The sequence below is a fragment of the Staurois parvus genome, unplaced genomic scaffold (genome assembly GCF_062004578.1).
Source record: "Staurois parvus isolate SC_StPar_1 unplaced genomic scaffold, SC_StPar_1.0 ptg001060l, whole genome shotgun sequence".
Taxonomy (NCBI): domain Eukaryota; kingdom Metazoa; phylum Chordata; class Amphibia; order Anura; family Ranidae; genus Staurois; species Staurois parvus.
Genome location: NW_028318856.1, coordinates 110626 through 132805, shown reverse-complemented (window position 1 = coordinate 132805; position 22180 = coordinate 110626). Strand labels below are relative to the sequence as shown.

General features: G+C 45.0%; 1 protein-coding gene across 1 annotated transcript in view; it reads left to right on the top strand.

Annotated features, from left to right (window-relative positions):
- The first annotated feature begins 396 nt into the window (after nucleotides 1–396).
- PDIA2 (protein disulfide isomerase family A member 2) overlaps nucleotides 397–22180 on the top strand; it is a 35467-nt gene continuing 13683 nt past the window's right edge. The window contains exons 1-7 of the mRNA XM_089658239.1: nucleotides 397–646; nucleotides 10396–10602; nucleotides 10778–10911; nucleotides 12146–12283; nucleotides 14498–14611; nucleotides 16915–17040; nucleotides 19964–20155. Coding sequence (XP_089514365.1) covers nucleotides 436–646; nucleotides 10396–10602; nucleotides 10778–10911; nucleotides 12146–12283; nucleotides 14498–14611; nucleotides 16915–17040; nucleotides 19964–20155 — 1122 coding nt within the window. The 5' untranslated portion in view covers nucleotides 397–435. The remainder of the gene's footprint in view (nucleotides 647–10395; nucleotides 10603–10777; nucleotides 10912–12145; nucleotides 12284–14497; nucleotides 14612–16914; nucleotides 17041–19963; nucleotides 20156–22180) is intronic.

Genomic DNA, 22180 nt, shown 5'->3' with positions numbered 1-22180 from the left:
AAAAAAAAAATTAATTAGTTCTACCTTAAAGATCTTGATTCTTCCATTAGCCTAGTCATGACCAGTCATCTATAAAGTCATAATCCAACTATGTATTTCTGATCAGGAATACCTGAAGATTGAATTACAGGATAAAACAAACAATTTTTCCTTTCAGCCCATGTTGTAGTAGACTGTTTTGTGTGGTTGACTAACTAAGCATTTATTCACTTTGCCCTTCAAGATTGGCAGCTACCGTCTCAGAGTTTGATAGGTCCAGGTAAATATTTAAACAAACCATAATGTGTGTTTCAAAAGCCAGTAGTAAATTTCCACGAGTGCCGACGAAGTCAGCGTCACAGGCTCCGAGCCTTTATCTGCTGTCCCCGTGTTTACCTCTCTCCTCTGAGGCTTCTACCAGTTCTCCAGACTGACCCCACTCTTCCTCCTCTCACCATGAGGTGGATCCACCTTCTACTGCTCGGCCTTTTCTCCTTCTGCCATGTAAGAGCTGAAGGCTCCCAAAATGCCACCTCTGCTGAGTCCTCTGAGGCATCCAGTGAAGAAGAGAGCGATGACATCCTAGAAGAAGACCATGTGTTGGTCCTGAACTCCAAGAACTTTGACAATGCTCTGCAGACCTACAAGTATCTTTTGGTTGAATTTTGTAAGTATCAAGAAGTCATCCTTCGTAATAAGCTTTCATCCTACTGACTTAATTTTCATCGTCTGGGTTGCATTATCAAATTCCAGAAATTTTGACCCTGAATGACAACTAGATTTGTGGTTTAGGATTTGGCACATGGCCTTACAGCCTTCTCTTGGAATGTACTTCCACCACAAATAGCCACCCATTGATTTAAATTAGAAGCAGTAAAGGTAGCATACATGCGAATGTACACGTGTGCGAATGTACATTCCAAATGCAGATGGTGTACATCCAGAGCATATGTTTGTGCAAATGCTTTACACTACCCCTAAATCTTTTAATTCATCTCAAAGGGTGGCTGTATGTGGTGGCAGCGGGTCTCAGGACAGGATTACACAGGCTCTCCGTGCTCTATTGCCATGGGCATGAAGCTTTACTGTGGCGAAACCAAGGAAGATTTGTGTTGTATTTTGTCCCTATAGGTTACTAATCTTTCCTTTGCCTTACTAAACAAAGCTCCAAAATATTTCCCTCTGGGTCACCTTGTCCATAAAGTGAGGTTGCTTTACTAAAAGAGTAGAGCATGTTCACTTTTAAAATGAATTTTCACTTATTGTACTAAAAGGCGAAACAAAAATTTGCATCGTAAAGAACATCCAATCATGCACGGAAAATAGAAAAACAGGATTTTTGCTTGCACGTGATTGGATGATTGAAGCCAGCACAACCTCACCACCTTCAGTAAAAATCCACTTTGCAAAGAGAAAAATCTCTTAGCTTAGCAAAGGAGGTGAAGCTGTATGGATTTCAATCGGCCAATCATAAATCCTAATTTTTTCCTTATTTATTTATTCCAGGTACTTATATAGCGCCGTCAATTTACACAGCGCTTTACATATATATAGTACATTCACATCAGTCCCTAACCCTCAAGGGGCGTACAATCTAAGGTCCCTAACCCTCAAGGGACATACAATCTAAGGTCCCTAACCCTCATGGGGCGTACAATCTAAGGTCCCCAACCCTCAAGGGGGTACAATCTAAGGTCCCTAACCCTCAAGGGACATACAATCTAAGGTCCCTAACCCTCAAGGGGCGTACAATCTAAGGTCCCTAACCCTCAAGGGGCGTACAATCTAAGGTCCCTAACCCTCAAGGGGCGTACAATCTAAGGTCCCTAACCCTCAAGGGGGTACAATCTAAGGTCCCTAACCCTCAAGGGACATACAATCTAAGGTCCCTAACCCTCAAGGGGCGTACAATCTAAGGTCCCTAACCCTCAAGGGGCGTACAATCTAAGGTCCCTAACCCTCAAGGGACATACAATCTAAGGTCCCTAACCTTCAAGGGGCGTACAATCTAAGGTCCCTAACTCACATTCATACATACACATACTAGGGGCAATTTAGACAGGGGCCAATTCATCTACGAGCATGTCTTTGGAGTGTGGGAGGAAACCGGAGTATCCGGAGGAAACCCACACAGGCACAGGGAGAACATGCAAACTCCAGGCAGGTGGTGCCGTGGTTGGGATTCGAACCCACGACCCTAGGACTGCCAGGTGGAAGTGCTAACCATGATTGGGTATATGAACAGTGATTTTAGCCTTTGTTTACTGAAACAAGTGAAAATTCACTTTAAAAATGAACGCCCTCAACTCCTTTAGTAAGTGAACCCCACTATATTAAGGCAAAATGTCATAGAGGAATACATTATGGAGACTGGGTTGGTAAGGCAGTGGAAAAAGTAGGAACCTATAGTGACCAAACAGAATACAAGAAAATTTGAAGCTGACGCCCCACACCACTGCTAAGAGGTAAAGATACAACTATATTCCAATAGAAGTCGGGGACAATCCAAAAAGTGTCAAAGTTTCAGAGGTCCAAAAGCACCCCCCCTCCCCCCCTAACCACTTCCAGTCCGGACACTTTTACCCCCTTCCTGTCCAGGCCAATTTTCAGCTTACAGTACTATCACACTTTGAATGACAATTGCACGGTCATGCAACACTGTACCCATAGGAATTTTTTTGAATTTTTTTTAGACAGATAAAACTTTCATTTGATGGTATTTATTCACCGCTGGGATTTTAATTTTTTTTTTGCTATACAAATGAAAAAGTCCAAAAATTTGGAAAAGTGTTTTTGTATACAAATTTATCAAATAAATAATCTTTCTTCATAAATCATGGCCAAAATTTATTCAGTTATCTTATTAGTAAAAAAAAAAAACCCAAATTAGTTTATAACCAAAAATTATATTTTATTTTACATTTTTTTTACATTTTTATTTTTTTTTTATATTATTTGGGTTTTTTGGGTTTTTTTTTTAAACATACTGTCACCCTAGCAGTACAGTGTCCCCATAGTGACACTGTACTACTTGTGGGGGGTGATGAAGATTTTTTTTTATACTGATCGCTTTTACACCCATAAAGGCTGTAAAAGCAAACATTTCTCCTTCTCTCTGGCTGCATTCTTGCAGCCATTGAGAAATACTGTGAGAGCTGTGATTGGTCACAGCTTGTCACATGGTACAAAGCAGTTGTGAATAGCCTTGTATCATGTGATCATTCACAGATTTCACACGTAGTAAGCAATGATGTCAGAAATGACATCTTGCTTACACCTATTCATGTGATCACTGATTGGCCAATCAGTGATCACATGATTGGGACCTCATACAGGTCCCGTACAGCGATTGGTGTTCCACTGTGTCCAGAGGACACAGTGTGCACCAGATCATGGTGCCACGCGCTCCCAGGGAGCGCGCACACAGTCCAAAATGGCATGCACCATTTATAAACGGCAACCCGCCCCTGGACTGCCACCGTCCGGCCATTTATATAACGGCCGGAAGGGAAGTGGTTACTCAGGGCTTGATTAACAATAATGTGACTGGACTAGACGTGAACTGGACCTTTAATATTCTTTTTTTAGAGAGTGATTGCAAGCTCAGGCCTTGACAGCAAAACCAGCTGCTCACAAGTCCTGTGTCTGCAGTCAAGCCCTGATGAAACGCGTTGGGAACTTTTTGGATTGTCCCCTTGAATTTCATTTTAACAATGTTGGCCCTCTTAGCAGAGGTCTGGCGCTTAAATTTAAATTTTTGTTACATTTCTTTACAAGCCGTGGAGACCATTGAGATCCTCCGGGGTGTAGAAGCTGCCTGCCCAGGAATCAGATAATTTACATAATTTAGGATAGCGACACCATTGAGAGAACCCTACGGGTCCAGCACTATCTTTTCCACTTTCCTTAACTGTTCAGCACAGACTCCAAATCTTTGGTTTGACAACAGTAAGCTGGAACCTTGTTGCAGTTTGTTATTGTATATGTATCTTGTTTATGTACTTTTTGATGTTTTATTGTGTTTTGCTAATGTGGCTGTACAAGGGCCCTTTTCTTATTATTATTAATATATAATAAAATACAAAACCCAATCTCAGGAGGAAATTCTTACAAAATTATGAGAAGAGGGCCCACAAATTGTGTAAGGGGTTTTACATGAACCTTTGATTTGTCACTATAATTGTCATCTCCGTGGTTTATCCCAAACCATATCCAATCAGATGAAAGGAAAGGTGATCTTTAGGACACTTTTGCAGTTTCTTACCCTGTTGTCCATAATCCACTGATCACTTTCTAAAATTATTGTTAGAAAAAGGATTTGGGTGTTTCAGGTGTGTACTTGTTTTGGGGTCGGCAGGGGCGGACTGACAACTCATGGGGCCCCCAAGCAATAGGGAATCATGGGGCCCCTGTGTCCTTGCCCAAACTCAGAAAAGCCTATGAAAAAGGTACCAGGGGCATCTCATGGGGCCCCCTACTGACCCCGGGCCCTCGAGCAGTGCCCGAGTTTCCAAATGGTCAGTCCGCCCCTGGGGGTCAGTGACTCAAAAGCTCTGAAATAAAACAGCATGAGAGCCAAGCGACCAGCATTTTCTTAATGGCAGCCTCTACCTCTTATAACAACAAATTATTCTGAGTCTCCTTTATTAGGAAAGCAGCTAGTTTGCATTAGTTATTTATTTCAGGTACTTATATAGTGCCATCAATTTACACAGCACGTTACATATATATTGTACATCCACATCAGTCCCTAACCCTCAAGGGGTGTACAATCTAAGGTCCCTAACCCTCAAGGGGTGTACAATCTAAGGTCCCTAACCCTCAAGGGGTGTACAATCTAAGGTCCCTAACCCTCAAGGGGCGTACAATCTAAGGTCCCTAACTCTCAAGGGGCGTACAATCTAAGGTCCCTAACCCTCAAGGGGCGTACAATCTAAGGTCCCTAACCCTCAAGGGGCGTACAATCTAAGGTCCCTAACCCTCAAGGGGTGTACAATCTAAGGTCCCTAACCCTCAAGGGGCATACAATCTAAGGTCCCTAACTCACATTCATACATACACATACTAGGGACAATTTAGACAGGAGCCGATTAACCTACCAGCATGTCTTTGGACTGTGGAAGGAAACCAGAGTACCCAGAGAAAACCCACACAGTCACAGAGAGAACATGCAAACTCCATGCAGGAGGCACCATGGTTGGGAATTGAACCCATGACCCATTTACTGCAAGGCAGACGTGTTAACCACTAAGCCACTGTGCCGGCTGTTTTTGCCTTCCCTCTCAGCTTCAGAAATTGAAGCAACACTTTAAACATATCTCCAAATATGGAATCATTATTCTTTAGAAAGAGTTCCCCTTTAAAAAAAAAAATCTATTCTGTGGGAAGCTGACAGGTGAGCGTCATTCTACGAAGGCCAATTCCCGGCTCCAATCTCCCGACCTCAGGTGTACATTTTCCCAGCAGTGACATTACAGTGCAAGGCTTTACTTGCAGAGTTCTCTATTAGCCTCATGAGATGTAAAAGCCAGGGCCGGACTGACCATTTGGAAACTCGGGCACTGCCCGAGGTCAGTAGGGGGCCCCAAGAGATTCCCCTGGTACCTTTTTCATAGGCTTTTTTGAGTTTGGGCAAGGACACAGGGGCCCCATGATCCCCTATTGCCCGGGGGCCCCATGAGTTGTCAGTCCGCCCCTGGTAAAGCCAAAAGGCCGGCCATCCTCTACCTCCGTTCTGTGGAACCACAAGGTTCCTCTTGAGGTGTTTAGAGGTTCCCTGAGCTGTGGCTGATTGACCTTCCGTCTAATGGTGCCTGCATAGTTCATGGGCCGATGGCACTGGAAAGAGAAGCAGTATGGCACCAATGATCTTTTTATAGTGGCTTGAAAAAGTATTCATACCCCTTGAAAGTTTCCACGTTTTGTCATGTTACAACCAAAAATGTAAATGTATTTTATTGGGATTGGATGTGATAGACCAACACAAAGTGGCTCATAATTGTGAAGTGGAAGGAAAATGTATTTATTTTTATTTATTTCAGGTACTAATAAAGCACCATCAATTATTTTGTATTATTATTATATTGTACATTCACATCAGTCCCTAAGGTCCCTAACCCTCAAGGGGCGTACAATCTAAGGTCCCTAACCCTCAAGGGGCGTACAATCTAAGGTCCCTAACCCTCAAGGGGCGTACAATCTAAAGTCCCTAACCCTCAAGGGGCGTACAATCTAAGGTCCCTAACCCTCAAGGGGCGTACAATCTAAGGTCCCTAACCCTCAAGGGGCGTACAATCTAAGGTCCCTAACCCTCAAGGGGCGTACAATCTAAAGTCCCTAACCCTCAAGGGGCGTACAATCTAAGGTCCCTAACCCTCAAGGGGTGTACAATCTAAGGTCCCTAACCCTCAAGGGGTGTACAATCTAAGGTCTCTAACCCTCACGGAGCGAACAATCTAAGGTCCCTAAGCCTCAAGGGGTGTAAAATCTAAGGGCCCTAACCCTCAAGGGGAGTACAATCTAAGGGCCCTAACCCTCAAGGGGTGTAAAATCTAAGGGCCCTAACCCTCAAGGGGAGTACAATCTAAGGTCCCTAAGCCTCAAGGGGTGTAAAATCTAAGGGCCCTAACCCTCAAGGGGAGTACAATCTAAGGTCCCTAAGCCTCAAGGGGTGTAAAATCTAAGGTCCCTAACCCTCAAGGGGAGTACAATCTAAGGGCCCTAACCCTCAAGGGGAGTACAATCTAATGTCCCTAACCCTCAAGGGGTGTACAATCTAAGGTCCCTAACCCTCAAGGGGTGTACAATCTAATGTCCCTAACCCTCAAGGGGCGTACAATCTAAGGTCCCTAACCCTCAAGGGGCGTACAATCTAAGGTCCCTAATCCTCAAGGGGCATACAATCTAAGGTCCCTAACCCTCAAGGGGCGTACAATCTAAGGTCCCTAACCCTCAAGGGGCGTACAATCTAAGGTCCCTAACCCTCAAGGGGCGTACAATCTAAGGTCCCTAATCCTCAAGGGGCGTACAATCTAAGGTCCCTAACCCTCAAGGGGTGTACAATCTAAGGTCCCTAACTCACATTCATACATACACATACTAGGAACAATTTAGACAGGAGCCAATTAACCTACCAGCATGTCTTTAGAGTATAGGAGGAAACCGGAGTACCTGGAGGAAACTGACACAGGCACAAGGAGAACATGCAAACTCCAGGCAGGTGGTGCTGTGGATGGGATTCAAACCAGCGACCCTAGTACTGCGAGGCGGAAGTACTAACCATTTAGCCGCTGTGCTGCCCAAATGAGAAATGGGTTTTACGTTTTTTTGCAAATAAGTTTAGCTTTGGAGCACCACCTGCACAGAGGTGACCCTCCAACAAAGCAGTTTACTAGAAAAACCCAAAAGCCTGTTAAGTACCGTAAATACTAAAGCTATTTCCTAAAGCTCATATACTACGACAAAAAAAAAACAGAATTAATGTAGAGATATAAATCTCACAGTTTAGGATTGGAGCACCACCTCCACAGAGGTGACCCCCCAGCAAAGCAGTCTACTAGAAAAGCCCAAAGCCTATTATGTAACTACTAAAGGTATGTCCTAAAGTTCATATACTATATTGCATTATATGTAATGCTGGCACTAATGACCCAATTCAGTACCCCTAGTGGGCATAATACATAACTCACCATCTATCCTGGAGCCCTGAAATAAAACAAAGAGAGATACATTACACCTAACTAGGACTAACTACTAACCAGGGGCGGACTGACCATTTGGAAACTCGGGCACTGCCCGAGGGCCCGGGGTCAATAGGGGGCCCCATGAGATGCCCCTGGTACCTTTTTCATAGGCTTTGTTGAGTTTGGGCAAGGACACAGGGGCCCCATGATCCCTTATTACCTGGGGGCCCCATGAGTTGTCAGTCCGCCCCTGTTACTAACTACACTAATATTAACAGAGCATTCCTGCCCCCCCTCAATATCGCCACACGATCTTTAAAGATAATTCTCTCCCAACTCCAGCCGCTCTTAATGTTCAGGAATTTAATCCAGAAATTGGGGAGGGGGGGCTGCACACAGAGGTTTTTTTACCTTCATGCATAGATTACATGAAGATAAAAAAACTTCAGCCTTTAGAACCACTTTAATGTTTACAGTAACAAGTGTATATTAATGCACTGAAATGGGACACTTACGCATCAAGCTTCAAGTTCTGCCACATATTTAAAGCTTTCTGTGACCCCGGTTTAGGAGATTTCCCTTTACTTCCTGTGTGGTCACCTGGACAGGAAGTGAGCAGACTCTCTATACTAGGACACAGAGGTCAGTGAAAGCATGTTTTTAGAGGAGTGATGCAAGCTTTATTGATATGTTAACATTGTACGCAACACGTTCCATAATTACATCCTGGGGCTGGCTCTGATAGTCTCCTGAGCAATCCAATGACAGGAACACTGAGAAGCACAATGAAATCCTTCCTTCATTAAAATAGCCAGTTCTGAGGAAGCATCCAGCATGAAACGCGTCGGAGCAGATTCTGTGTCTGCTTGCTATTTTAATAAAGGAAGTATTTTCCATCCCCATCATGTGCGGTGTTCCTGCTGTTTTTAAAATCAAGTTTTTATTATCGTTTGTGACCCAGTTGGAGACATTTCCCTTCCTTTCTAATGTGGTCACCAAGACAGGAAGTTAGGGAAATCTTCCCAGTGGGGAGGGGACACAGATACCAATAAAAGCTTGCCAAAGGTCTCCGACTCTTCCCCAGTCAATCACATGGTACAAGGCTGTTGTGAATAGCCCTGTACCATGTGACCTCTGTGATCAATCACAGATTTCACACATAGTAAGCAATGATGTCAGAAGTGACATCTTGCTTACTACTTTGCATGTGATCACTGATTGACCAATCAGTGATCACATGATCGGGACCTCGTACAGAGGTCCTGTCCGATGATCGGTGTTTCACTGTGTCCGGAGGACACAGCGGGCACTGGATCGCGGTGCTGCACGCTCCCAGGGAGCGCACAAAGCTAGAAATGGTAGGTGCCGTTTATGAATGGCAACCCGCCCCTGGAGTGCCACCACCCTGCCGTTTATAAACAGCAGGCGGACGGCAAGTGGTTAAAGTTGTTGTAAACCTCAGACATGAAATATGAACAAAGCACATCCCTCTATAGTGTGTACTTGTCTCAGTCCAGAGCAGACATGAAATATGAACAAAGCACATCCCTCTGTAGTGTGTACTTGTCTCAGTCCAGAGCAGACATGAAATATGAACAAAGCACATCCCCCTATAGTGTGTACTTGTCTCAGTCCAGAGCATACATGAAATATAAACAAAGCACATCCCTCTATAGTGTGTAATTGTCTCAGTCCAGAGCAGACGCGAAACATGAACAAAGCACATCCCTCTGTAGTGTGTACTTGTCTCAGTCCAGAGCAGACATGAAACATGAACAAAGCACATCCCTCTATAGTGTGTACTTGTCTCAGTCCAGAGCAGACATGAAATATGAACAAAGCACATCCCTCTGTAGTGTGTACTTGTCTCAGTCCAGAGCAGACATGAAATATGAACAAAGCACATCCCCCTATAGTGTGTACTTGTCTCAGTCCAGAGCATACATGAAATATAAACAAAGCACATCCCTCTATAGTGTGTAATTGTCTCAGTCCAGAGCAGACGCGAAACATGAACAAAGCACATCCCTCTGTAGTGTGTACTTGTCTCAGTCCAGAGCAGACATGAAACATGAACAAAGCACATCCCTCTGTAGTGTGTACTTGTCTCAGTCCAGAGCAGACATGAAACATGAACAAAGCACATCCCTCTGTAGTGTGTACTTGTCTCAGTCCAGAGCAGACATGAAACATGAACAAAGCACATCCCTCTGTAGTGTGTACTTGTCTCTATCCACGGCACTAAGTGTCATTTCTGTCTGCTGCCTCATTCCTCTGCTATCAGCATGAATCACTTATTACAAGTTTTCTTGACACCAAGACAATAATGGTGACAGGGGAGGAACCTCCAGCAGAATGACAGCCTCAGCTCTGTCCCTGTGTGCCGTTTGAAGGGAGGTGTGTCCTTTCCTCCAATCAGCTCTCAGAGCTCTCCTCACTGAGCTCTGCAGAGTGTGACCTCAGCTCTCCGCCCCCAGTATCTGGACTTTTAGACAAGCTTTATAAATTCAGCACTTTGAACAGATGTAGAGAAGAGTGTAGATAAACAGGTACAACTTATGTAGGAGGATTTGTTTTCATGTCTGTATCACCTGAGGCCAGTCCCTTCACTGGGTATATGCAAGGGTTACAACCGCTTTCACAGTGCCCCGGGATAAGGGAACATAATGTGTGATGTTTCTGGAGTGCCTCCTCTAACTGCTACATGTGAACATTTACGTCTTCTCTATTGCAGATGCACCATGGTGTGGCCACTGCCAGGAACTCGCCCCCAAGTACAGCCAGGCAGCGGAGGCCCTGAAGAGCCAGACGTCAGAGGCCCGGCTCGCCAAAGTGGACGCTACGGTGGCAAATGAATTGAGCGAAGAATTTGCTGTCAAGGGCTACCCCACCATCCTGTTCTTTAAGGAAGGAAACCGAACTAGTCGCATCGACTTTGGAGGTAACGTGGCAGGAGTAGAAGTATGGTTCTCTCACTCCGCACCATTGCTGCAAAGGCTAACAAGGAGGACACACCAACAGTACCCAGTGCCCCGGAGGGAACTGATCACAGGACACCAGCGCCGCACCGTGCTGTCCAATGTATACCGATGGTAACCTCTGATTTCCCCTCTTAGGCAGAAGAGACGCAGACGGAATCGTCAAATGGATCCTGAGGAAGATGGAGGCCTCCTCCGTGGTCATTGAAACACCCGCTGAAGCAGACGAGTTCATCAAGTCTCATGAGTATTCCGTCTTGGCCTTCTTCCAGGTGGGTCACCCTGGGCATGGCAGGTTCCCGTGCAGTGATCAGGTTCTAGAACCCTTCCCAAAGAAAAATCCCAAAGTGTGCCGTCTCTCATTCTAAAAATGCCGGTTGCCTGGCTGTCATCCTCCAATACGGACCTCCGACTTTTCTGATCTGCATGCTTGGTTAAGGTCAGTGAGTGGAGGGTCACACAGCCAGGTAACTAGCATTTTCAGGAGGGGAGCAGCAGTGACAATGCAGTTTAAAGTGGTTGTAAACCCTTACATATACCCAGTGAAGTGACTGGCCCCAGGGATGAAACAAATCCTCCTACAGGCCATTGTACATGTTTATCTGCAGCCTTCTCTTCTCTACAGCCATTCATGGACCAGAATGTATACCGCTTGTCTGGGATTTCAGAAAGCAGCGGGTGGAGAGTTGAGGTTACACTCTGCAGAGCTCAGTGAGTTCTGAGCTGATTGGAGGGAAGAGAAATCCCCCCCTTCACACAGCTCACAAAATCAGAGCTGAGGCTGTCAGTCACAGGCTGTGTGCTGGAGCTCTCTCCCCTATCACCTTTTTTCTCTTGGTGTCAGAAGATGCTGAATTTATAAAGTTTGTCTAGAAGTCCAGATAAAGGGGGTGGAGAGATGAAGTTACACTCTGCAGAGCTTAGTGAGTTCTGAGAGCTGATTGGAGGGAAGAGACACCCCCCCTTCACAGAGCTCACAGAATGAGAGCTGAGGCTGTCAGTCAAAGGCTGTGTGCTGGAGCTCTCTTCCATCACCTTTTTTCTCTTGGTGTCAAAAGGTGCTGAATTTATAAAGTGTTTCTAAAAGTCCAAATAAAGGGGGCGGAGAGATGAAGTTACAGCTAAGTGAGGAGAGCTCTGAGAGCTGATTGGAGGGAAGAGACGCACCTCCATTCACACGGCACACAGGGACAAAGCTGAAGCTGTCAATCTGCTGGAGGTTCCTCCCCTGTCAGCATTATTGTCTTGGTGTCAAGAAAACTTGTCAGAAGTGATTCATGCTGATAGCGGAGGAATTAGGCAGCAGACAGAAATGACACTTAGTGCTGTGGATTGAGACAAGTACACACTATTGAGGGATATGCTTTGTTCATATTTCATGTCTGCTCTGGACTGAGACAAGTACACACTATAGAGGGATGTGCTTTGTTCATATTTCATGTCTGAGGTTTAAGAAATCGATCTGTGTGGATTTACATGTCATGTAGTCATTCTGCTCCTCCCCAGGACCCCCAAGACGTGGATGTGAATACCTTTTATGAAGTTGCTGCTAGTTCGGAGGATTTCACGTTTGCCATCACACATAAGGAGGAATTATTCCAGAAGTACGGGGTCACTGCAGACACCGTCCTCTTCTTCACCAAGGTTCGATCTTCTCTACTTGCTGTCCAGGACTATTTCTTACATTTTTTGCACACCTGTTCAAATCAACATTTTTGGCTAGAAAATGACTTAAAACCTCATAAACGTTATATATTTTCTGAAAGCGGAGGTCGCTTGGTGGTTGGAATTTTTATGCAGTCATTTATCAAATGCAAATTTTCAGAAAAACACTCAAATACATTTTATTGCCCGCAAATACAATATAATACAAACTATAAAAGATGATGTGGCGTCAAGTAAAAAGATACCAAACATGTCAAGACTCAAAATTGCACGCATTCATGAAATGGCGGTAAACTATAGGTCCTAAAGTTGTTCATACATGACACCTTAACCCCTCGCCCTCCTGAGGATTCCCCCCCCCCCCCCCGACCAGGCCATTTTTTGCGATACGGCACGGCGTTACTTTAACTGACAATTGCGCGGTCATGCAACGCTGCCCCCAAATTTAATTTGTGTCCTTTTTTTCCCACAAATAGAACTTTCTTTTGGTGATATTTGATCATCTCTGCGGTTTTTATTTTTTGTGCTATAAACAAAAAAAGACCGATAATTTTGGAGAAAAAAAAAAACAATATTTTTGATTTTTTGCTATTTAACATGTCCAGTAAAATTTTTTTAAAAAATGTCATCATAAATTTAGGCCAAAATGTATTCTGCTCCATGTCTGTGCTAAAAAAAAAAATCTCAATACGTGTAAATTAATTAGTTTACGCGAAAGTTATAGTGTATACAAATGGCGGTATAGATACTGAGATTTTTTTTTTAATTTATATTTTTACTAGTAATGGTGGAGAGCAGCGACTTATAGCGGGACTGCAGCGGACATTCTGACACTGGAGGGGGGAACTGACTTGGTGTCACTGACATCCCCAGTGACACCAATACCGTGATCAGTGCTAAGAAAATGCACTGACACTGTACTAATGGCACTGGGCAGGAAAGGGTTAACATGAGGGGTGATCAAAGGGTTAACTGTGTGCTGCGAGTGTTTTACTAGGGGGCGGTGTCTGTGTGCTTCACTGTAAGCACACTTCTTTGGAGGGCTGTGTTGTGCAGTGTGCCCGAGCTGACAGGGAGGAGAACTGTTAGTAAGCAAAAACAGTTCTCCTCCTCGATGGAGATCCTGGGAAATCACCGGGCGCCAGCGAGTAATCACCGGCTGGGAGCCGGTGATCGACAGCCGCAGCTCTGAATTGCGGTGTGGGTAGGGAACGTGCGTGGCTCGCGTGCGCCTCCTACCTGGAAATGCAAAATCATATATATATATGCGTGATTTTGCACGCCCGTGCTGCCCTGTAGCAGTATTTCTGCTATAGAGCGGTCGGGAAGCGGTTAATAAAACTATTGTATTTTACAACACTGTTGCATACAGAATGGCTGGTTTTTGTTCTCATCATGCTGTTATATCATTCAAAAGGATGCACCTAAACCATCTATTATATCAGTCACTATTACTGCGCCCTCCTATCCCCATAGAGTAAAAAACAAAAGTGAGGCATACACCAGTTAGGCCTATTATCCCTAAAAACCTGATACTGGCCAATTTTACACTTCTGTATCTGAATTCTTGTAGTAAACAATAATTATATAAAGAAAACAAGAGATACTATGTATCATGTATCACGTATCACATTATATGATATACAGTATGTCTGTTTTCTTTATATCCTCTGAACTGCATATACATCTTTGAAAAAGAGGACTTTGTTCCAAGAAATGCATTGGCTGAAAATCAGCGTATTCCAGAACATCGCAGATGAATCATACACAACAGGGGTGTTTTAATAGGTCTTTTTAAGGTCCTTGCCAAAAAAAATCTATGAATGTCCAAAAAATGGAAATGCATTTATTTATTTATTTGTTAGGTGCCCACCCCTCTGTATTTTTCTATATTTTTTAAATCCCCCTTAGATACATACCACCAGAACTAGTGTCCTTCTTGGAGGATTTTCCCTCTATTCCTGTTCTAGTGACAACTCAGATGGACGGTAGTCACCAGGACGAGTGTGAATCCTCCAGGTGGGGACACACACAAAATAAAACTCACAGGGGGGTCTAACCCTTCCATATACTACATCCAAAGTTAAAAAAAAAAAGAATGTTTTGGCCTTGGATTCATTATATTTATCTGCTGGATTGTTTGGAGATTTTGGATGGCTGATTTTGTACAAATAAAATCCTTTGTTCTTTTAGTCCGGTGAGAAATATGAATATAAGTTGGACGAGGATCTGGGCTTGGACAAGGACGAGCTGTTTCGATTTCTGATGGCAAACAGCATGGATCTGGTCACAGAGTACAATGATCAGGTGAGTCTTCTCTGATTCTATTTAAAGGGTCTCTCTGTATTATTTCTTGGTCCGCCCAGTCCTTCCCAAACTAGTGGACATCTCCTGGTGGAGACGTCTTGAGCAGGATTGTCAGGGACTGGATTATTCTTCCTGGCCACTCGATAATGCATACCCTCACCCCCATCCCCCTTAAGATAGACTAGAGCCACAAGTACCTCCACCCTCCATGTGAACACACCTGCATGGTCATGTTTGTAGAGGAACACCAATGGTCTGACCATCATGACTGACCGACTCTTAGATCGATATTGTCTGTCGGCACCCTGATGCAGTATATTACCCTGAAACAGATTTTTGATGCTATCATTCACCACAAGAGATCCAGATCAGTTTTTCCTGCATGTGAGTGGCCAGGCAGCTCAAACAGAACAGCATCTCTTCTACACTTTGCTATTGGATGAAATTTTGGAAGCTTGCCGTAAAACCTCTCAATCAACCAATCCTTGAGCTTTGTTTCTTCAGAAACCAGTCCTTGAGCTTTGTTTTGAAGTTCTATTAGGGGTTTTAGAACTTGGACGGGGTAAGGGGTGTATGGGATGCCCAAAAGAAATGGCAACTGAGGACAAACTCCTTAGCAACTATGTACACAGCAAGGTTTATCTTCTGTAGAGCTATCCAGCATCTCCTGTAGTACCACCCTAGACCCTAGATGACTCCTCTTCTCATCCAGCTGTACTGGGTGAATTTCTGGGCAGGGGATCCAGTGCCTGCTACTACAGTGTGAAACAGTCCTGGGTAAGATAGCAAATCCAGTTCCCCACTAGAGTGCTCATTTCCCCTTACTGGCCCAGGGGGTGCAGGTTTACTTCATTGGTCCCTCTCCTGTGCTGCCGGTAGGTTGATGGCTGCTACCAGGCCTTCTAGCTAGGCTGCTCCTTCCCTGCCACACAGGTGGTCCTCTCTCAGGGGGCCGGTGATGACCAGGTTTTCCACCTTCCAAGGTCCTCTGCCTGCAGCTGAGCCCCTCTCCATCTGGGCCCCCTCACAGGCTCCTGCCTCACATCTTTCTCTCTTTCACTTCCACCCGAACTCCCCTCCTGCATTGCAGGTTCTCTTACTTTTAAGGGTTGTCCTGGCCCCTTGCCAAGCCTCCACTCCTCAGATCCACCCATTGGGAGACCAGATATAGTGAATGCTGGGTCCAGGGAGATCGGATATAGTGAATGCGGGGTCCGGGGAGACCGGATATAGTGAATGCGGAGTCCAGGGAGACCGGATATAGTGAATGCAGAGTCCGGGGAGACCGCATATAGTGAATGCTGGGTCCAGGGAGACCGGATATAGTGAATGCTGGGTCCGGGGAGACCGGATATAGTGAATGCAGGGTCCGGGGAGACCGGATATAGTGAATGCTGGGTCCGGGGAGACCGGATATAGTGAATGCAGGGTCCGGGGAGACCGGATATAGTGAATGCGGAGTCCAGGGAGACCGGATATAGTGAATGCAGAGTCCGAGGAGACCGGATATAGTGAATGCGGGGTCCGGGGAGCCGGATGTAGTGAATGCCGGGTCCGGGGAGACCGGATATAGTGAATGCAGGGTCCGGGGAAACCGGATATAGTGAATGCAGGGTCCGGGGAGACCGGATATAGTGAATGCGGGGTCCAGGGAGACCAGATATAGTGAATGCGGGGTCTGGGGAGACCAAATATAGTGAATGCAGGGTTCTGGGAGACCGGATACAGTGAATGCAGGGTCCGTGGAGGCCGGATATAGTGAATGCAGGGTCCGGGGAGAGCAGATATAGTGAATGCAGGGTCCGGGGAGAGCGGATATAGTGAATGCAGGGTCCGGGGAGAGCGGATATAGTGAATGCAGGGTTCAGGGTTAAGGAACATTTTAAAGCTGAACTCTGGGATAAGCAAATATTATCTTATTCCAAGACCCACATGTATTCCTCCTTGAATCTTGATGTGCTTTGTGTATTTCTCCCAGATCTGTGCAGCAATCCAGTGTGAGACTAGATTGTACACCCCTTGAGGGTTAGGGACCTTAGGAGTTAGGGACCTTAGATTGTACGCCCCCTGAGGGTTAGGGACGATTGTACGCCCCTTGAGGGTTAGGGACCTTAGATTGTACGCCCCTTGAGGGTCAGGGACTGATGTGATGTACAATATATATGTAAAGTGCTGCGTAAATTTACGGCGCTATATAAGTACCTGAAATAATACCATTTAGCTACATGCCATATAGGAAAGAAGCTGAGCTAGTGACTAAAACCCACTTGTGATCAATAAATAAAAATTGTTACTTTCAACAGACATCAGAAAGAATTTTTGCTGCCAAGATCCCCAACCACCTCCTGCTGTTTATCAACAAGACAGAAGAGTCACAGCTCCAGCTGCTGGAGAATTTTCGTGGTGCAGCTGCTGAATTCAAAGGCAAGGTGAGTGATTCAGTATTCCACAAGTCCTGCAGTAACAACAGAATACACTTTAAGGCCTCATGCACACTGAACATCAAAAATGCCACCTTTAAGGGCACTTGAACTTTTTTTGTTTTCTACCTCTAAACACCCCTCTATGGTAGCCTATGTGTCCTTGCGTACATAGGCGTTTACAGGCATTTAGAGGCAGAAAACACAAAAAAATCATTTGCGCATTAAGGAGAGGAGAATTCCATAAGAAAAAACGTAGAATGTGCATAAACATGTACAGCACAGTGGCTAAATGGTTAGCACTTCCACCTGGCAGTACTGGGGTCGTTGGTTCGAATCCCAACCACGGTACCACCTGCCTGGAGTTTGCATGTTCTCCCTGTGCCTGTGTGGGTTTCCTCCGGTTTCTTCCCACACTCCAAAAACATGCTGGTCGGTAATTGGCTAAATTGTCCTAAATTGGCCCCAGTATGTATATGTATGAATGTGAGTTAGGGATCTTAGATTGTACACCCCTTGAGGGTTAGGGACCTTAGATTGTACACCCCTTGAGGGTTAGGGACCTTAGATTGTACGCCCCTTGAGGGTTAGGGACTGATGTGAATGTACAATATATATGTAAAGTGCTGCGTAAATTTACGGCGCTATAGAAGTACCTGAAATATAAAATAAATAAATGCATCTAAACACACAGAAGCACTAGGCACGTTTAGCACTTAGGTGTTCATTCATTTTAATGGCCAGAATAAATGAATATTCTGGCCAATGAAATGAATGAATACCCAAACACCTGAACGCACCTAAATGTGTTTGAAAAATGTGTCCTTAGGTGCGTTTTTATTGCTACTTTTCTCCTGCCAGGAGAAGATGCCTTCAGAAGAGCCAGGTAAATGCCCAGTGTGCAGGACAACACCCTCCTGAGACATACTTCGACCCTGTCCTATTCCATGCTTATCTCAGACACGCCACCACGCGACCATTCCTTTTTGCGGAAATGAGAGGGCGACCTACAGCGATCTTTTTCCCAATCCCAAAAAAGATAGGAGACTCCTGTTCACCTCTAAAAGACATCTATCGCTATGAGAATGACTATAAAATGTCACGATGGTGCAAGACTCCCCAACACCTACATAAAATCGATCCCCAAATATCCTCTCTTTGCTGGAGATGCATTTAGGAGGAAGGTACTTTGCTCCCCATATTCTGGTCTTGCTCAGCCCTACAGGAGCTTTGGACTGCAGTGCTTACTTAATTAGCACTGCTGAAGTCGCTCCGACTTTAGGAAAGGTTCCTGTACTACTTCAAGGCGTCTTCTAGCTGACTTGTGCCCATAGACTTTAATAGAAGTCGCCTCCAAGTCGAGCCCTCATCTATATTGATGTGATTTGGATCTGACATTACAGGAAGATTACCCAGGCATTCCCTTAAAGTTGCTTCATAGTCGCGTCAAAGTAGTACTCAAGTTTCCCAGCAAAGTCGCAGTGTAAGTCACACGACTTTCAGGTCGAAGTAGTGTGAACCGAGTTTAAGTGACCCTCCTGGTATATGTATAGAATGTTGCTGGTAACTCTTCTTGCAGCGATCAGTGCAGAAAGGTGAGTTCAGTCAGTAGCTCAACACTTCCATTCTCTGCTGATCCTCATGACCATATAGGTCAGGTTGGCTGTATGGCGCCATGATTTATAATGGCAGCCCTGTGGTCGATGGAAGAGTGCGTTGGACAAGGGCCCTTACGTTGGTGGCCAGTATTATTATACAGGATTTATAGAGCGCCAACAGTTTGCTCAGCGCTTTACAATATAACGGGAGACAATACAGCAACAATACAGTTCAATACAAGAGGGATAGGAGGGCCCTGATCCTGGGAGCTTACAATCTAGGAGGGAGGGGCTAGTGGTACGAAAGGTAATAACTGTGGGGGATGGACTGGTTGGAAGAGTAGAAGATTCCATTATTAGCTGAGAGCAGGATAGACTTCCCTGAAGAGATAGGTTTTCAGAGATCGCCTAAAAGTGAGTAGAGTAGGCGATAGTCTGATAAATTGGGGTAGAGAGTTCCAGAGGATGGGGGAAGCTCTGGAGAAGTCCTGGAGATGAGCATGGGAGGAGGAGACAAGGGAGCTAGAGAGTAGGAGGTGTCAGGGCTCCGGGTATGACCAGAGGTGTGTGGACTGACACAGGGAAACGCAGGCTTCAGGTATAGAGTAAACAAGACAATTTATTAAAAGACTAAACAACACAAACGCAGTGCAAGGTAAACATAACACAGTGCAAACAACCCAACCTCCAACAGATACCATATATACTAATCAAACGTAGTCGGGCAGGCCGGGTCGGTAGCAAATGGGCAAACAGGGTACCAGGAGCGAGCGGAAGAGTGGTCAGGAATAGCCGAGGTCAGGACAGGCGGAGTTCGTTCAGAGTCAGGATCAGGCAGGAAGCAGACAGGATGCAGGTACAGGGGCTCATGGGAAACATACAGCAAGGCACTGATCACAGGCCTGGTCCTGCTTAAATACACCTCCTGCAATCAACCTCAGGTGATGGCCTGATTGCAGGAGTAAGATTCTGGCTGCTGAGAGCACCCGCTGGCCAGCCTTGGTACTGCAGCCCACAAGGCAGGTGAGTCCCACCACCATTGGCAAGTCCATTCCTGACAGGAGGTCTTGCGAGGAGTTGGAATAATTCCTCCCTTACAGTTAGCTAAACAATCTTTACCTGGGAGTAGGAAATTGCTCATGGGTCATGGAACCCCTAGCATCTTCATGGAACCCTGGGGGAGGAGAGCTGGTATAGAAGCCGTAGAAAGGTTTCGGTGGGAGCTGCACTTCAATTACGTTTCAATTACAGCACACAGAATTACAAATGGCACTCTGACGTAAAGAGTAACTCCGAGAACTTTAAAAATGTTGTCTTCTCCTTGCCTCTCTCAGGTCCTCTATGTCTCCATCGATTCTTCCGGCCCTCACGCGGGAGTTCTAGAATACTTTGGACTCCAGCAGAGCGATATCCCAACTATCCGATTCATCAACATCGACCAGGTGAAGAAATACGCCTTCAAGGACAAAATAACAACAGAGGCCGTGAGGGAATTCTGCCGTGGGGTCCTGGATGGGAAAATCAAGGTGACAAACGTTTATTGAATATAAATGTCTTTATTGGCTTCGTCCTGCCATGCTAGGCCCTGGAAACTGATACTCCAGCTGCTGGCTCGTACTCTTTCAGTGCTGCTTCCCTGTTAGCTTGGAGAAGAGAGGGGGAAGGATGAGGGAGAAGCCTTACCATGCTAGGCTACGGGGCTGCGTGTTTCTATTGATACACACAGTGTAGGGAGACACAACTCTAGTCCTTGCATGCAGAGGGTGACTGCAACGCAGAGATGTGCAGACATTATTGCATTCAGATTTATTCTTGTACTGGTCAGACTGAATTCTTACTGAGTATTATTATTATTATACAGGATTTATATATCGCGCCAACAGTTTGCTCAGCGTTTTACTATATAAAGGGAGACAATACAGTTCAATACAAGAGGGATAGGACAGGGGTGTATTTACCACAAGGCAAACAAGGCATTTGCCTAGGGTGGCATTTTTCAGGGGGGCAGCACTGAAAGAAGGGATGGAAGAAGGGACACACGCAGCACGGGGACCAGGTCAGATCTGAGAGAGGCTGTGGGCTGCTTGATGGTGTATGCAGAGCCTGACTCTTGTTCCCGGAGATGTCCGGAGCTGTGAAGGTGAGAGTCTTACCTCTTGCCGGGGTGGGGTGGGGGGGGGGGGGTTGCCCGGTGGTAGTGGAAGGCTCTTTCAGGTGAGGGGGGCTGGGGTGTTGTTGGTTAATGTCTGTGGGTGGGGGCAATTTTTGTCTTGCCTAGGGCAGCATAAAACCTAAATACACCACTGGGTTAGGAGGGTCCTGATCCTGGGAGCTTACAATCTAAGTAGGATATTGCTTTTTCACTATTTATTACAACCAAACACAAAGCAAACAGCTAAATACAAAGAAGCAATACAAATCAAGGAGCTGTTGTACCTACAAAAGCACATGTATTTCAGTCCATCCAGTCCTGAGATCTATACAGCTCTGCCACACAGCCCAGGGCAGGTGACCTGATTTTTCTCTGATGCGTTTTTCTGTATGTGCGTTTTTGTTGCATTCGGTGCCTCTTTTTTAATGCGTTCTGGTTAATTTCTTCCCCCTCTTTTTTTGTCTACCTAAGTAACGACATGTGCAGTCCATGGCATTTTGGTGACCGCACTGGTGTGAACTATGCCATTGGAAACCATGTAACCTACTATCAATGTGTTTTTGATGCAGAAAAAAAAAATCGCACAGGACTGCATGTGGTGTGAGCTGGCCCTTAAATTATAACTAAAGCTGAAACTTTTTTTTTAAGATTTCTGGATAGAGAAGGGAACACCTGTCAAGTTTTTGTTGCTGTCTGTGCCCCCATTAGGGAGATTCACCCTCTTTACTTGTCCTGGTGAATGTTATCACCGAGACTGAAAGTGAAAGAAACCATCAGGAGAGAAAGGGTCCTTTCACACGGGCATTCCGTATGTCCGTTTTCATCGGTCTGTTTACAGATGAAAAACAGACACCCGTGTATTTCTATGGACTAGCGGATGTAAACGGATGATCATCTGTTTACACACGTTATTGTCTGCATCCCTTAACATCCGTTTTTTTTGAACAGAAGAAAACCCTATTTTTCTTACATAAATAAAAAAAACCAAACTGATGAAAAACATATGTAAATGGATCAAAAATGGAGGTAAACAGATTTTTTAAAAAAGGATGTAAACGGATGAAAATCGGATGTAAATAGATGTAAACAAATGAAAAGTGGATGTAAATGAATGTAAACGGATGAAACGCGGATGTAAATGAATGAAAAATGGATGTAAATGAACGTAAACGGATAAAAATTGGATGTAAGAGGATGAAAAGCGGATGTAAAGTGGATGTAAACAGATGAAAAGTGGATGTAAACGGATGAAAAGCAGATGTTAATGAATGTAAAATGGATGCAAATGGATATAAACAAATGAAAAGCGGATGTAAATGGATGTAAACAGATGTAAATGGATGAAAAGAGGATGTAAATGGGTGTTAACCAATGAAATGTGGATGTAAATGAATGTAAA